The following is a 17,477-nucleotide window of genomic DNA, read 5'->3' on the forward strand; positions in this document are numbered from 1 at the left end:
CAACTGAAGTATGTTCAATTTTGTGGAAAATTTAGCTTAGTTTTTCCGCAAATGTGTCTTTAGGTAGTTCAGCTGAACAACAGTGATTTAAAGTTAAAGGGTAGGAATAAAATGGATTATAACTCCACAAATTTAATCAATTCAAAGCACATGAAATATGCTGAAATGGAATAAAAACAATATGTTTATGATAGTGGAAACTACTACTGTGTCCTTTTACCACTGTGTTTATGTCCGATCATTTCAATCAATAATAATTTTAGATTGTTGCAGCCTGCTTTTGTCTGTTTTGTAGATCAGCACTTAGAGTAAAGTTATATAATTTAAAACTGGCCCCTTACAAGTCTTGGCATTTTTGATTCACCCTGCGAATAATGGTTTTCAGCGACTTGTTCGCGATTCATTTCAGAAGACTGCAGTGGAACTGAACGCAACAACGTGTGTGCTGGGTTTGCTGTTCCTGCTCTACACTAGATGGCAGTTTTGCCTTTTCCTCAAACTTGGTACTTGTGCAAGTAAGGAAAAGGCCATCGGTGTTTAGTCTGTGCGCGGGGTCTCCGAATGGGTGATTCAGACCCTGTGGACTTCCTGGAACATGTGTTAGCAATTTAAAGGCAGACATTTATTTCTTTGTTTTACTGCTGGCTCTTTAAGAAAGTGTTGCTGCTGGATTATGAGCTGTCTGGATCATGTCAGAGGCCACAGGGATCAAGTTCATGTGACAGGCCAGACTGAGGAAGGATGAGGTTGGGGGAGGTAGGGAAATGGACCCCTGCTTTTATTACATGAGTCACAGCCTGTCTGTGAACCAAGGCCAACATTGTGGGCGTTCCAACTCCAGTGCAGCTGAACAAACAAGACACTGGTCTGCATGGGTTTTACACATTTCATCAACAACAGTTAAATGAAAGGTTTCTCTATATTTTCCTCAAGTGATTTTTAATCCTTCATTCTTAATTTCTCTTCCTCAATCACGTTCTTGCAGCTCCATCCAGACGAAGTGACCTGGAAATCCTTGGCTACTGCTTGCTACAGTGGCTGTGTGGGAAGCTGCCTTGGGAGCAGGACTTGAAGGACCCTGTAGCAGTTCAACACGCCAAAGTCAAGTATGAATTTTCTTCCGTTTCATGGTTTATTGCAGCTAGTTTGGTGGGGGGGAGTCTTCAAATACACCAATTCCTCTACAGTATCACATTTCAGCCCTGCTCCCCCCCATGTCCATGTATTCTTTTCATTCATAAAAATAATCTTAAATTCTCCTCCTGAACAAAGTGAGTTCCTCCAGCATTTTGTGTGTGTTGCTTTGGATTTCTAGCATCTGCAGATTTTCTCATGTTTAGTCATTTCAAAGTCCTTACATATTCTTGCTGGAACCATCTGAGAAATTCTTAGTTATTTATATTTGTTATGTCATTTAGCGCTATGAATTGGTAAATACTAATTAAAATTCTCTATATAAGTGGATTCACTGTTTTTGTATTCAAATGTACATAACTATAGAGAAGTTTTATTTAAGGGATAAATAACGATTGAGTTTGTAGCAATAGATATGAGTATTTATATTCAGAAATTTTACCAAGCTTCTGCTTTGGTTTGTGGAAATGTAGTTTGAAAGTTAAGAACTGATTGAAAATATGTTAAATTATCAGAAATACATATTTGAAAGTTAATTAATAGTAGCTGGATCCTGAAGTGAAATATGGTAGTAGCAAAGAATATCAGACACTGGCACAAATGTTTCGATGTATATGGGACAAATAAAACTAATCAATTTTAAGCATTGCTGGCAAAAAATATGCAAGAAGACAACTGAGAAAGAAATCAATGCATTAGTCTGCTGAATTGGGAACATCTAAAGCTAGCCATGATGAAAAAGTCCAGTATTGAATTAAGAAAAGGAAGGCATGTTGGAGGTGTGATTGATGGGGAGGGACTAAAATAATTATTTTGAAAGAAGGAAGTGCAAAGATCTTTCAGTAACTCGGTCATCCTTGGATGGGAAGTCAAATTTAGCAGTAATCAGCAATGTTAAAAATGCATTGCAGTGTTAAAATGAGTGCATGTGCAAGAATAATTTTGTCCAAGTTTAACAAATTCACAGCAGCTTAAAGTATCTACAATATATAGAATGTGATGCATAAAATCTTATGTTGGTAATGTAAATTGTACTTGCAAAGTAGATAATTATTTGGTTAAGCATTTAAAACACCAAGTAACAAGAGTACAATATTTTGTGAGTTTAAATGTTTCAATGCTTCTATCTTTAGTAAGTATGACAAAATGACGAAAACGCTAAAATTCAGACTTTAGCTTGGGCACTTTTTCTCATCATGCTGGGTTTGGTGCTGGCATTTTTTTGTTATCAGAAAGAATTTTTTAACTTATTAAGATGTTTTAATTCTTTTTCAGATTCATGGAAAATCTCCCTACTTCAGTCCATCAGTGCTTTCCCCCTGGATACGATAGTAGTAAGAGTGTTATGTACAATTATACCGGTGTACTTTCTAGGCATCGTGAAATACCGGCCTGCAACAGTCTTTCCCAGTCGGGACAATAGTCAGTTTTCAAGCAGCTCGTGAAGTGACTGCTTCATCTTTTGCTCATTAGGCAAAAGGATCCCCAGTATCTTTTGTTTATAACCTATTATCAGATATATTATCTATTTGTGCAGCAAGTGGCACAATTAGCATTTCAAATGCAACATTATTGATTCATTTTTTAAAATAAACATGCTAAATGGATTTTAGGTGAAAAGAATGACTTAATTAACTGGGATGGCTGCAGAGAATAAGCAATATTATTTCCCATTCATCGCAAGTTAGCTGTAGATTTTAAGCAATGTTATTGGCACTGAACCTTAGCATTTGCCTGACAAAGAGTTCTCTGCACATAAACCCTAATATTAATCAAGAAAAAGCCAATCACAAGAGTTAAATCAGGAATCGAGAATTAAAACATTTGCACGAATTAAAAATTTCTTCTTTTAAATATATTTAGTCTCCTCATATGTCAAATGCTTGTAGTGAAGAGGACATCAATGCCAGACAGATAAACAATCTGACCTTCCTTAAGCACCTTGGGTCATAAACACTAACCCCTTGTCAACTAATACTTAACATTCTGTTCTTTCATGTAGAGGAAGTGGTTCTTCCCAAAAGGCAGACTAAGATCAAAAATTATCACTGTGCAAATCTTGCGGGAGAATCCATTTTCTATCATTCTACACACATGCAATCTAATATTCAGAGCAGCCTGTTCCAGAGAATAAAAAAAATTGACTTATTTAAAAAGTGCTGTTTTTGATTTTGACCATATGTTGCTCACTGATAGGGATAATGCTGAGGTGATCCAGCTGTTGACGGAGTTAACTGATTATTAATTAATCCTCCTCCCTCCCCCCGTGTTATGCTGGGATGTCATTCTGAATTATGTGCTCCACTAGCTGGAGTGGGGTTTGAAAGAATAATCTTTTGGTTCAGATTGAGTGTTGAACCACGGAGCTAGTGATGAGACCTTGATAGCAAAGGAACTTTTACCTAGAACTCTTTCCCGGAGCATAGTTTTATACAATTGAATAAATGACAAATAATAGACTGACCCTGATTAACCTTAGCAAGGTTACTCGGGATCAATAAAGCTTTCACATTGGCTGAGCTACTGTTGCTTTCATTGGTTTCATCGTTTTTGATGTGTGCCAGCTTTAGAAGAACACTAGAAAACTTTAATTAAATTGCACTTTCTGTATTCTTCATTTTTCACTGCCAAATGAATTTGATCATAGAGAATGTTCTAACTTGTTCATATATACCAACGCTGACAGACGTTCTTTTATTTTTTTTCTTACCCCTCATTAAGGCAAAACATGACACCTGCTCTTTTTTCCTGCTCCTAAATTGCATTTTTTGTTCTGATTGTCCTCACTTTATCCTGTGCAAGCTAGTGCAGCTTTATTTTTATGAAGTGAAAAGAGTTTTAACATTATTTTACTTAGCCTGCACTCTACCCCCAGATTCAAAGAAAGCAAATAATGGAGCACCCATTCCTCAAGTTTCGAATCCAGATTTTTTTGAATTTTGAAGTAGACTAGTACAGGGTTTCGAGTGCTACCCAAACTGTAATGGCCTTTTCCGTAATGGATTTGCATGAAAATCACCAATGACTGAACTGCCTGACTGTTTTCACCATGTCCCTGCAGGAACAGCGCCTTCCATATTTGCATAAAACAGACACCTCCCAAAGCTGGGACAATGTGCAGGAAGCCTGTTTCTTGCAAAGGGAGCATGACAGTGAAGGTTTCCAACACTAATTCCTGTCAATGCCAATGGCTCTTTGGTATTCACAGAGATAAGGATTTGGAGAGCTACCAGCACATTTGATACTGCACTGAACCTTTTGTAAGGCAGTGCACTTGAGCTTCTTTCTGACATCAGATGGAAGTTTGCAGTGCCCGCAAGCTGGTGGTACACTCTACTGTCACTTGTCTTTCTTACTCCTTTCTGGGATAGTAAGGCCAGCAAATAGTTTCTGCAGAAAATAGTAGAAGGTTAGCGTTCTGACCAGCAACCATAACAGTGGGCTGGATTACCCTGGATTGGGTTGAGCTTCTCGACAATAATTGGACTTGAATTTGAGATTCTGTCATGCTCCTAACTTGTACCCAAAAGATGTGACTAGGTTTGAGGAGTTGGGTGGGTGTGTAAATCGGCCTCCACTAGAACAGCTGAGAACACCAATCAGACTGATGGTTTATTAACAGCAGTGAGGCTATGTTCCTGTCCTGTGGTCACGGGATCGTTGTGCTAATCCTGACTTTCACCAGATTAATATGTGATCAGCTGGATTATGATTTAATGGTCGATGTCCGTTCCATTTTTTGTGACCTGTAGACCTTTAGTTAGAGAAAAATGGCCAAGCATGCAAAATTTTACATCCCAAAACTTCTGGTTTGAGGATAATGAACGCTCTGCTCTAACTCATAGGGTGTGATCTGTGGAGAATAGGGAGAGGTTTACTAGTCTTTCCCTTGCTGTTATTCTTAACAGTTATGATAATTACTGAGTTTGTTCAGTAATTTCCTTATCCTAAAATATTTTCAGGTAGAGGTATCCACTTAAGATCTCTCCTAAAAAGGGGCAGATTCTAATGAAGTCCACTGCCACTGCCACACACCTCAGCAATCCCAAATATCTGTAAGGGAACTGACAACACCCTCAAAGCCACACTGAACACGGCTACGTGCAGCAAGCGAACACAATACTTGCTGCAACATCTATGTATAGTGAGTGGTATCTGCTGTGTTGCTGTGGAAACTATGGCATTGTCCATTGGATGCTGTCAGCAACCTCCATCGCAGAAAGGATGTGCACCAGGCTTTGCGTCTAGTACTCGAGTGGTGCTGTACACCACTTCTGCTCCCATGTGTCTATGAGAGCTGACAAAATCATTAGCCAGCAAGCTTGGATTGTGAACGTCTGTCACCTCAGCCCTATTGAACCTGAAGACTCAGCAAGTGTAGATCCTACCCCTGAACTGCATGGTACAGAATGTGCAGCGAAGTGTTCGTGCCAGTGACCATCGGTGTCGGATGGCCCATGAGTGCACCTTCACTATTGCTGTCTTGTTGAACTGCTGCCTGTCCAAGCTGGACGTCTTTTGGAGAAGAGTTGAGTGATGGGAGGGCAGGAGAAAAAGAATGTTATTGCCCGGAACTACTGATTAGCAGCAATGATGGAATGAGCAGAGACGGAATGTGTCCTAGAGATTTAATTAAGAATGGAGCATCATTCTTGATAGCTTTGAAATATTTTTTAGCTATGTCCAGTTGTTGCTCTCTTCCAATGTTGAGAATGATAATGCCATCATGTTCTGCCCTCTCATCTTGAGAATGTTTGTCCTGATTATACTTCATCTTTTTATGCATGAGAAACATTGTATGGTGTCTCGGGGGTATTTTTCATAGTTGAATAGCTGGCAGAACTTGCTGGGAGTGGGAAAAAAATAGTCAGCATTTCAGGCTGAAACCCCATCAATGCTGCTCAACCCATTGAGTTCTCCCAGCAGACTGTGTGTTGCTGCAGATTCCAGCACATCTCCTGTGTCTTTATTGAATTGTTGGCAGTGTGGAAGCTGTGGTGTTCCTGTGAAGTTCAAATTAGTGATTGGTGTGTTCACCTTCTAGGGTCATTATGAAGGTAACGTCCTGAATGACATAAATGTTGTGGGTGGGTGAACAGTGGGAGTTAGATGATGCATTCATTGACCTTGACTCATCTTGTGTGGTAATTGAGCTTCTTGCTTTGCTATATCCAATTTCGTAGCACTCCACTCCTGGTATTGACATCAACAGCTAGCTTTTTCCACTCAGCTTTGTTGAATGACTCCAGGAATTCCTGTGGGGAGAGAACCTCTCTCCTGCTCTCCACCAGTTGCCAGTGATCTGCATCTCATGTGGCAAACTGCCTAGGTCTTGGCATGCCTCTTACTGCCACAAAGCTCCAGGTTCACCTCATAATGCATTTAATTGGAGCCTATCAGCCTGAACCAGTCCTAGCCATGCACAGAAAGTAGGGCCCAGGGAGAGGTGTTAACGACTGTGCAGTTCGCACTGCTGACATTGAGTAGGCAGCATGAATTTACCACCTGCCTGAACCAGGTCAAAGGGCAATTCCACTGCACATTCTCCAATACTATCCAGTTTTGCTCTCATTGAGCCAACAAGAAAGTTGGAAGAGTTACAAAGATTGGTTCGCAGATACCTAAAACAAAGCCATAATAAATGAGTGCCAAGCTGTTAGCAGCAGAAACTTAGTAAAACAGTGGTTTTCTGTTTAATTTTCGGAATACTCACAGTCAAGTGATTTTTTTTTTTTAAGATTTCAGTTTTTTTGCATGTTGATTATAGCTCTGGAAGAGTATGAGCCCCTAGTCACATCTTCCAGGTGGATGTGACCTTTTAGGTCTAATTGAGTAAAGTGGAAACTTGTAGGTCAACTCTTTGGTTAACTCTCCAATAATCCTTCAGGTGGGAAATCCATCTTGGGTTATGGCCAACTTCCAAGATCCCATGCCCTAAATCATGTGCTCCTGCTTGATAACCAACACTTCAGTACCAACACTTTGCTGCTTTCAAGCCTCTTTCCCCTCACTGCCCCCCCCCCACCCGCCACGTGAGCATATTCTTCTCTATCAGTGCTTACCTAATATCCCTCAAGTAATAATTCATCTCATTTCTCTCTGGAGTCAAGTGTAGGCTTTGCTTTGTGAAGTTGATTTGAGGGCACAGTGCTGAGGTTGAAATGGTTTTCCATTATTTGAATTTGTTATGTTTGTTGAGGTTGTTGGATCAGCTTTTATGGACGTATTTTCCAAATAAGAACAGAGAAGAGTGCAGTGCAGGAACAGGCCCTTTGAGCCTCAGTGTTGTGCTGAACCAAATGAATTAGTAATCAAATGGTAAACTAAACGAATCCCCTATGCCTACACAATACCCAGATCCCTCCACAATCCTTGAGTTCATCTGCCTATCTGACTCTTCAAAAATCCCAAACGTATCTGCCTGTACCACCAGACCAGGCAACACATTCCAGGCATGCACCACTCTCTGTGTAAAACAACCTGTCTCCAACATCTCTTTTAAAAATTACCCTCTCTCACTCTAAATGCACGCCCTCTGGTATTAAACATCTTAACCCTGGGGATAAACGATACTGTATGTCTGTCTATACTCTCGTTATCTTATAAACCTTTATCAGGTCTCCCCTCAGCCTTCGCCACATCAGAGAAAGCAACCCAGTTTGTCCAAACTCTCATTATAGCACATGCCCTGTAATCCAGGCAGTGTCCTGGTAAGCCTCTTGTGCAAAGCCTCGACATCCATCCTATAATGGAGTGACCAGAACTTTACGCACTGCTGTAGATGCAACCTAACTAGAGTTTAATAAAGCTCTACAATTCAGAGGTTCAAAGCTGCATCATAACTTCCTGATTATTGAACTCAAATGCCTCGATTAATAAAGGCAAGTAGGTGCCCCCCCCCCCCCGTTTTCCAAACGTTCGCTTTACGACAGCTCGCTGTAAGGAAAGACCTACATCAGTTATCTGTTTCGCTAGCCGAAAGAGTGTTTTAGCTTTTATGAAAATAGCACGCGCCCCGAGCAGCCAAGCTCCTCCCCCGGAACTGCATTTTAGCCGCCATTGCTTAAACACGTGCCTGTGAGCATCTGCGCTTTATCTCGATTTATTTTGTGCATCCATTAGCAAGATGAGTTCTACGGTATCGGAAAAGCCTAAGAGAGCTTGTAAGGGTGTTAGGCTTAGCATAAACGGGATGTAATTAAGCGTTTTGATCGTGGTCAACGAAGTAAGGACATTGTCCGCACGTTGAACTTGCCTGTGTCCACCATTCGCACTATTTACATTCTGAGAGAAAGAAGCTTGAAAGCTATCGATGTTACTGTTGGTTCTGCTCGTAGCAAAGTGGTCTCTTTTAGTCGGCATCCAATAATGGATAAAATGGAAAGTCTATTGCTTGAGTGGATTGATGGGTGTACAAAGCGTGGTGTTCCGTTAAGTTATACCTAAGGAGAAATCAGTCAGTCTTTTTAATAAGCTGAAACAGAAAGCACTGGATGATGATGAAAGTGTTGCAAAAGTAGAATTTAAAGGTAGTCATGGGTGGTATGATCAGTTTCTGAGGTGACGGTAACTTCATAGCTTAAAGGTTACTGGAAAGTGTGCTTCCATACAGAGTGCTTCCACCGAGAGCACTTGCGTGAGATTTTCGCTATGCTTGACAGTCCTGCAATGATTGCAGGAAAGTATTTCTACTTTATGTAGGCTGTGTATTTATCACATCATTCCTGCTTTTACTATATGTTAGTGTTATTTTAGGTTTTATGTGTTATTTGGCATGATTTGGTAGGTTATTTTTTGGATCTGCGAACACTCACAAAATTTTCCCACATAAATTATTGGTAATTGCTTCTTCGCTTTACGAACGGTTTCATAGGAATGCTCTACCTTCAGATAGCGGGGGAAACCTGTATGTCGTATGCCTTATCACCCTATCAACCTGTGTAGCTTCTTTCAGGGAGCTATGAACATAAGATCCCAAGAACCCTTTGCTCATCAACACTATTAAGGTACAACACTTCAAATTTGACCAGGTTAAATTCCATCTCCTATTTCTCCACCCATATCTGCAACTGATGTATTTTTTTCTTGCCAGTCATCGTCACTATCCACATCACCACCAATCTTCATGTCATCTGCAATTGTACAAACCCACCCATCTACATTTTCATCCAGATCATTTATGTACATCGCAAGCAGCAGATGTTCAGGCACAGATTCCTGCAGAACACCACTAATCACAGACCTCCAGCTAGAATAAAGCCCTTTGACCACCACCCTCTGTCGTCTTTGGGCAAAGCCAGTTCCTGTGGTAATTTTATGAGCTGTTCTAGAACATGTGTGGCTTCATTTATAACCAGTATACCAAATACTCAAGTTGAGAGAGATATGGTCAGGGTGAAGGCCGGTGACAGAACGTTCATTAGGCAGACACTGACAAATTTTGCCTTGTAGCTGCCATTTCATTTATCACCCAGGTTCATGAACCCTTGGAATGGTACTGGGGTTATAGAGACAACACACAACCACTAACTGAAGTTTTAATTCAACTTTAGCCATTCCACACCAGACCAGCTCCCACAGAGATCAGTTTTATTGGTACTTTGCAAAGGTACTATTGAATCCCATCAGCTGCATTGTAGAGTAACAAAATATACAAGGAGTGAACAGGGGTTAAAAAAACCCAATTCACCTCCAGTGAAAATCTAACTCGGCTTGATCCACATTGTATAGTGTGGTGTAAAATGGTTAAAATATTTGCGTGTGTGTGTTGACCAATCCATGGCAATACCAGTGGTGCTCTTGGGCCCACGTATATTGCTGAAAAAGTTAAATGTGGTTTGTTGAATTGCATAAAAATTGCAAGTAATTGCTGTTGGAATGCAAAAATTGTGAAAAATAGCATTGTTACAAGTACAGAAGACAGAATAAGGCCACATAGATTGATAATAGTGATAACATCATTTTGTTCAAGGATTATGGTCATTACTGGCCCTGAGGTGCTCATTACCATCTCTTGCTTCACTTGATCTGGTAATGAGTACCTCAGGGCCAGTTATGCCCGCACAAGATGATGATATTGCTATATTATTGTTAAGGAGAAACTCTATTTTAATTATAATCACAGTGAGCTGAAAGGTCACTTACTATTATGCTCCAATTTTTTTTGTGTGTCCGGCTGAGAAATGCCCACAATGGCAGAGCACGGACAAGGAGGACAGATGCAAAATAAGTTGTGGCCCTAATATAAACAGCACTGAATGCTTTGTTTTCTAACATAATGGATTTCTGAAAGCACTTGCTATGGTCAGCAGAAATATTCACTTGCAGGCTCTTGCTGTACAGGGCATAACCAATCAAACATATGAAGAAACTGTTGCAAAATAAATTGATTATGAAAAGCGTTTTAACTTCTTATATAGATAAAGAATACAAATTTGCAGCAGCATTGATTTAATAGAACCATGGTTTTTGTGTGTATGTGGGCCTTGCCTGAAAGATTTTTGCATGTTTCTGTTATTCAGATTTACGGTGGTGTGGACTTTCAGCTTTGACATTTGCCAGCACCAGGTCCAGGCCACTTGCAAATCCCTTGCCCACAATTTAGAATATACAGGCAGAACAGAGTCATGATTTCTGTAAATTGGAGGCAGGTGCAAAGATTTAGAAGCCCTGTCCCCTGTTAGTTTCAACCCCTGTGATCAATTATGTGTGTGTTTAATATCTTTGTTACTGCATGGAATCAGATGTTATGCCACAGTCTCAAGCTGCCTGATCTTATTTATTTAATTCTCTAAAGTGTAGAGAATCCCTTTTGCCTTGTATCACCAAATATGGTAAGGTTACTAGCATTTTGTGTCTTCAGCATCAGTATTAGTGCTGCTTTAAGCATTCCAGTGTCTTTAATCCTCTTGATGATAATGACAAAAGGTAGTAGAGCTATGTGATAGAAATTATCCTTTATATTCAGAATAAAAACAGCATTTGAATTATTATTGTAAATATATAAGTAGCTGTCTCAGTTTGATTGCTAGATCATTGTCTGATTTGTATCCTTAAATGGTCTTGTAGGTGAAATTGTGAATTATCTGTCTTATGTGAGTACTCTGAAGTATGAAGAAAGGCCACAATATCAGAAACTGCACAACATCCTATTAAATTGTCGGGAAGCCAGCCAATCTAATCGTGTGGATCTCAGTGGAAAAGAGCGTATGGAATCTTGGCTTTTGTCTGTTCCTGAAAATAGTAAGAGGAAACAGGAAATTCTCCCGTCACAAAATGTAAGCCTATATATTTTATTTAATTTCCCTGAACTGGTATAATGTTTTCAGTGATGTGTGTTTTCTGGTATATATCGTCATGGATTGTATAAATAATTTATAAAGCAGATGATAAAGCCCATGATCTTACTGTGTCATCTAGTAGCAGACTAAGTATTATTTTCTCCAAGGATGACACAAATATTTAATTCTCACTCTTAACTGAGATCCATGGTCAGAAATTATAGATTTCCTTGAGAAACTGGTAGGGAAAATGACCAGTATAACAAGATTCTTCAAGAATTTGCCATGATAGACAATTTGACAAGGATTAGGAATGAATTTTTTGTCTTAATCAATGAGTGGCGTGGGGCTTCTAAAGAAGATGAGCCTTGAAATGACATGGTGGATTACTAATGTGAGGACTATTAACATATTCATTTGTAATTCCTTTCTCTGCTATTTTAGCCATGGAGTTAACACATTTATTTTAAACTTGCATAGTGCTTCTAAAATGGAGATGAAAAGCAAAGCTTTTTAAGTAATAGAACAGTATTTGAGAGAGGGAATTAAAGGTTTGATTTTGATTGAGCTTCAAGGGCAGCTGTGCAATGTTGCTTTGACGGCTATGGTATTTAAACTAAATATATTTTAAACAGGAAATCTTGTTATGCAGGTAGTTGTGATTAACACTAGTTAAAATGAATTCTAATTAATTTGGAAATTATTTGTATTTTTCATCAATTCCTGTCCTTTAGTTTATTTGGTGCATGTTGATGCTTGCACAGGAAGTTGCTGAATGTAAAAGGTCCACAGATAGAATCATTTACTCACCCACTATTGTTTATACTCCAATTCCGTTCTCATTTTTCCTTGTCCCTCACTCTCATTTATCTTAAAGCATGTATTTAAAACAAAGGATGTTAGTTTTCAAATTGTGATGTTACTTAGTCAAGAACTAGTGTCGGGTAGCATGTACAAAGATGATGGACGGGTGAGTTAGGAAATGAGTAGTAGATTTTCTATCAATCTCGGTTAACAGAGATCGATAGAATGAACAGAATGAAAGAGCTGCCCAGAGCTGCTCCCGTATGGTCAGGTCTAGAAGGGAACAAGGGCAAGAAGAGTCTTTCAGTGGCAAATGAACTCAGGCAGGGGCAAAAGTGATCAATGTAACTAAAAACACCATAAGGAGATGAAACATGAAGGTAAGAGAGACAATAATATAAAAGAGGATACAAAAAGAGTTTTGCATATATTAAGAGTAAAAGAGATGTCAGAGTGGATGTTGGAGTACTGGAAATTGATGCCATGCAGGTATTAATGGGGACAAAGAACTGGCGGATGAACTTTTAGAGTATTTTGTGTGATTCTCCACTGTGAAAGACACTAACAGTATGCCAGGAATTCAAGAGTTTCAGGGGGCAGAAGTGAGTGTAGTTGCTTTTACTAAGGAGAAGGTGCTTGGAAGCTAAAAACCCTGAAGGTAGTTACCTGGACGTAATGGACTACACTCCTGGATTCTAAAAGAGGTAGCTGAAGAGACTGTGCAGACATTAGTAATGATCTTTTAAAAATCACTGAATTCTGGAATGGTTCCTGAGGACTGGAAAATTGCAAATGTCACTTCACTCTTTAAAAAGGAGGGAGGTAGAAGAAAGGAGATAATAGGCTAGTTAGTCTAACCGTAGTGGTTGAAAAGATGTTGGAGTCCAGTATTAAGGATGAGATTTAAGGATATCTGGATACATATGATAAAATGGGCCAAAGTCAGCATGGTTTTCTAAAGGGAAAATATTATGCAATTCTGTGAAGGAATATCAGGCAAGATAGACAAAGAAGAATCAGTGGATGTTGTTTACTTGGATTTTCAGAAGGCCTTTGACAAAGTGCTGCACATGAGGCTGCTTAACTAGAAAATAGTTTATGGTATTACAGAAAAGATGCTAGCCGATAGAAAATTGGCTGACTGGCAGGAGGCAAAGAGAGGGAGTAAATGGGGCCTTTTCTGGATGGCTGCTAGTGATTAGTGGTGTACCACAGGGGTCAATATTGGGACCACTTCTCTTCACATTATATGTTAATGATTTGGATAACAGAATTGATGGCTTTGTAGCAAGTTTGCAGACAATACAAAAATTGATTGGAGGGCAGTTAGCGTTGTGGAAGTAGGGAGCCTGCTGAAGGGGTAGACAGATTGGGAGAATTGGCAAAGAAGTGGCAGATGGAATACAGCGTAGGGAAGTGTATGGTCATGCACTTTAATAGCAAGAATAAAGACATAGACTATTTTATAAACAGGGAGAAAATTCCAAAATCAGAGGTACAAAGGGATTTGGTAGTCTGCATGTGTTAACCTGCAGGTTGACTCAGTGGTGAGGAAGGCAAATGCAATATTGAGCTGTTGCCAATGTCTAGATGTCTCAAGCAAGAGCAACTGATGGATAAAAAGGGAAGATGTGAGGATAGTACCCAGGGACATAGAGGTAGTGGTGCACATTCCAGAAAGGGAAAGTAATTCTCGGGCATTGACCGTCGAGGAATGTCAGAGAATTACCAGGCATCATGTTGTCCCATTAGTCTGGACAGTGGTGGAAAAGAGCTAAAGGATTTCCTGGTCATTTGTGTGAGACAGGATAAAGCAGGATGCAGAGGAGTAATTAGATTTTGACATATTGGTTTTTTTGATGTGGTGAGACAGAAACCTGATTGTTTGAAAATTAGAGTCCCAAGAAAGATTAGCACAAAGTTCAGATGTCAACCCATCTAAGGATTTTGGAGAGGAAAGAGATATTGAAGATGGAATTGTAGATCTGCATTCAAATGCAATAAAACATTATAAGCAGTGCACTAAAATATATTGTCTTTTGTCTCGTGGTTTGTGAGCCTACCCATTCCTGACTTTCATGCCTGTATATTAGAGCTTGGAACTAGGGAAATCTAAAAGACCATAAGACGTAAGAGTAGAATTAGGCCATTCAGTCCATCAAGTCTGCTCTACCATTCTATCATGGCTAACTTATTATTGCTCTCAATCCCTTTCTCTTGCCTTCCCCCCCACCATAACCTTTGATCCCCTAACTGATCAAGAACTTATCAACCTCCACTGATGTCAATTGATTTGACCACCTGCTTCTCACTGGTCTCAGTACTCATTTCTGGGATGGAACACGGTCAGTTAAATTAAAGGAAAGGATAAAAGTTTTCAATACAGGTTTTCAGTGATAAACTGGCCAAGTGTGGTCTTTGGAACCTAGTTCCATTGATTAGAATGGGCTGTTCAACTTGCACTAAGAAGGTAACAGCTGATATGTGGTTGATGATGTGAATGTTTTAATTAATTTTATATTTGGTAAATGTTCCTACATTCATATTTTTTAATTTAGTTTTTAGTAATTTTAAGTGTTTCTGATTGTTACATCCACTTTGCAACTTTGAAAGGTTTTTGACAGGAAAAGCTATCAGGGTGGCCTGTGGGCAGGGCATCAAGATCCTCTGTCTGACAGCAGGTCACTATTTGTGGTTCCCTGCTTTAGAATCGAATCAAAGTCAGGTTTAATATCACTCACATACATTGCTTTGCAGCAGCAGTAGATACATAATAATAAAAACTGTACAATAAGATGGATATATTTAAATTTAAAAAGAGCAAAAACAAATGGAAAAAGTGAGGTTGTGTAATATTTCAGTAATATTTGAGTACTATTGTAACTATATTTAATTAAGCATTCTCGGTTTGTTTAAGTAATTAATTATGGGTTATATGTAAAAGTATGTAAATGGCATACATCATTATGCCACCAGGTCATAAGTGCACACTTCACTAAAATAAAAGTGATCTTAATGATGTACTCTGAGATCAGTTAGTATTTGGAATCTTACAGGAAAATGTTCAAAAATGGCCCCGAACTGAAGCACAATTCATGTTTTAAAAAGTGGCTGAAATTACTGTATCAATAGAAAAAGAATCAGATGCAATGGACTTGCAGTCAGGAATGAAAGTGAGCTTGAACAAAGTTGCAATAGCCAAGTAGAAACCAGATTTTGCTGCAATCTTTGTGACTGTGCGCACATACACTAGACCAATGTAGGTTTGAAAGCCAAACTTGTGGAAAATGCAACAAAGTAGGACACATACAAAGAGCATGTCGGGCAGACACAAATAAATGAGCTGCGCAGGGAAGTGATAAAGCTAAAAAGTCAAGTTGCAGTTTCAAAAAGGACACTAATCTGCATGGTGTGGATGAATAATGATGTGAGTAACACAGGACTGTGTAGCCTTGAGACTTACAATGTGAAAAATAACAATAGCCAATCAACATGGCTTACACCAGAAGTAAACGGCAAATTAAAGTGGAATTGGACACTGACTAGGTTGTTTCAGTCATAAGACAAAGTGAGCTTGAATGACACTTTGAAGATAATGAATTGAAGCCTGCAAATATCCAACTAAGAACTTGCACTGTGAAAAGATAACATTCATAACAGTGAAATACAACAACCAGCAAGCAACATTGGGCTTGTATGTGATAAAAACAGGAGGACCAGCATTGAGGGGTTATGAGTGGCTGAGACAACTACAACTTGATTGGGGGTCTATCCACCATTTGCATGCCAACCCCCAGGAAAACAGTCAACTGAAAGTGAAATAAAGGAAGGTACTGGATGATGCCACAGCAGTGTTCAAGGCTGGCGTTGGAAATCTCAGACATAACAAGGGTATAATAATGTTGAATGAAAATGCCACACCCAAGTTTTACAAAGCATGTCTGTTTTTTTGGACCAACCATGAACAAAGTAGCCAGTGATCTAGATCACATAGAGGCCGAAGGAATTCTTTCCAAGGTTAACTGGAGTCCATAGGCAACACCAGTGTTCCCAGACACCAGGAGGAATGGGTCTGTCAGGATCTGTGGTGATTTTAAGGTCACCATCAACCCAGTACTGAAACTAGATCAATATCCTTTGCCTAGGATAGGGGATATCTTTGCAAATTTTCTGGAGGGAAGCACAATAGCAAATTGGACTTGTGTAGCTGAGGCCAACCTATAGATGGAGATGTTACAGATGATCTCAGTGAAAAATTGAGTGATGGTTCTTTCCTATCCTATAATAGGTTTCTGCCAAATCTGGCTACTGAGCTCCACCCCTTGAACTTGTTACTGCAGATTGGGAAGAGTGGCAATGGACAATGCAGTATGAGTGGGTTTCCACAAGGTAAAGGAAATGGGGACAAGAGACAATGTACTCACACATTATGATCCACATCATCCAGTAAAGCTTGCCTGTAAAGCAGGGTGGACAAAGGGCAGGCAGTGGATGTCATTTACTTGAATTTTTCAGAAGGTGTTTGATAAGGTGACGCACATGAGGCTGATTAACAAGGTAAAATCCTATGGTGTTACAGGAAATATACTGGCAAGGACAGAGGAATAGCTGACAGGCAGGAAGCAGCAAGTGGGAATAAAAGGGGGCCTTTTCTGGTTGGCTGCCAGTGTTCCTCAGGGGTCAGTATTGGGACCACTACTTTTCACATTGTTTGTCAGTGATTTAGATAATGGAATTCATGGTTTTGTGGCAAAGTTTGCGGATGATATGAAGATAGGTGGAGGGATAAGTAGTGCTGAGGAAGCAATGAGATTGCAGCAGGACTTTGATAAATTGGAAGAATGAGCAAAAAGGGGGCAGATGGAATACAGTGTTGGGAAATGTATGGTCATGCATTTTGATAAAAGAAACAATAGTGCGGGCTGTTATCTAAATGGGGTGAAGGTTCAAACATCAGAGGTGCAGAGGAACTTGGGAGTCGTCATGCAGGATTCCAGTAGGTTAATTTACAGGTTGAGTCTGTGGTAGAGAAGGCAAATGCGATGTTGGCTTATTTCATGGGAATAGAATATAACGGCAAGAAGATGATGCTGAGCCTTTATAAGGCACTAATCAGGCTGCACTTGGAGTATTGTTAACAGTTTTGGGCCCCCTGTCTCAGAAAGGATGCATTATCATTGGAGAGAGTTCAGAGGAGGTTCACGAAGATGATTCCAGGAACGAAGGGGTTAACATTTGAGGAGCATTTGGCAACTTTGG

General features: G+C 39.6%; 1 protein-coding gene across 8 annotated transcripts in view; it reads left to right on the plus strand.

The window, feature by feature from the left end:
- The window catches only part of LOC140730502 (serine/threonine-protein kinase VRK1-like), a 252,495-nt gene that overhangs the window by 219,343 nt on the left and 15,675 nt on the right, over positions 1 to 17,477 (plus strand). For all 8 annotated transcript variants that reach the window (XM_073051035.1, XM_073051039.1, XM_073051040.1 and 5 more), the window contains 3 exons: positions 986 to 1,106; positions 2,410 to 2,468; positions 11,203 to 11,411. In XM_073051035.1, the coding sequence (XP_072907136.1) occupies positions 986 to 1,106; positions 2,410 to 2,468; positions 11,203 to 11,411 (389 nt within the window). The remainder of the gene's footprint in view (positions 1 to 985; positions 1,107 to 2,409; positions 2,469 to 11,202; positions 11,412 to 17,477) is intronic.

The sequence above is a fragment of the Hemitrygon akajei genome, chromosome 7, assembly GCF_048418815.1.
Source record: "Hemitrygon akajei chromosome 7, sHemAka1.3, whole genome shotgun sequence".
Lineage (NCBI taxonomy): Eukaryota > Metazoa > Chordata > Chondrichthyes > Myliobatiformes > Dasyatidae > Hemitrygon > Hemitrygon akajei.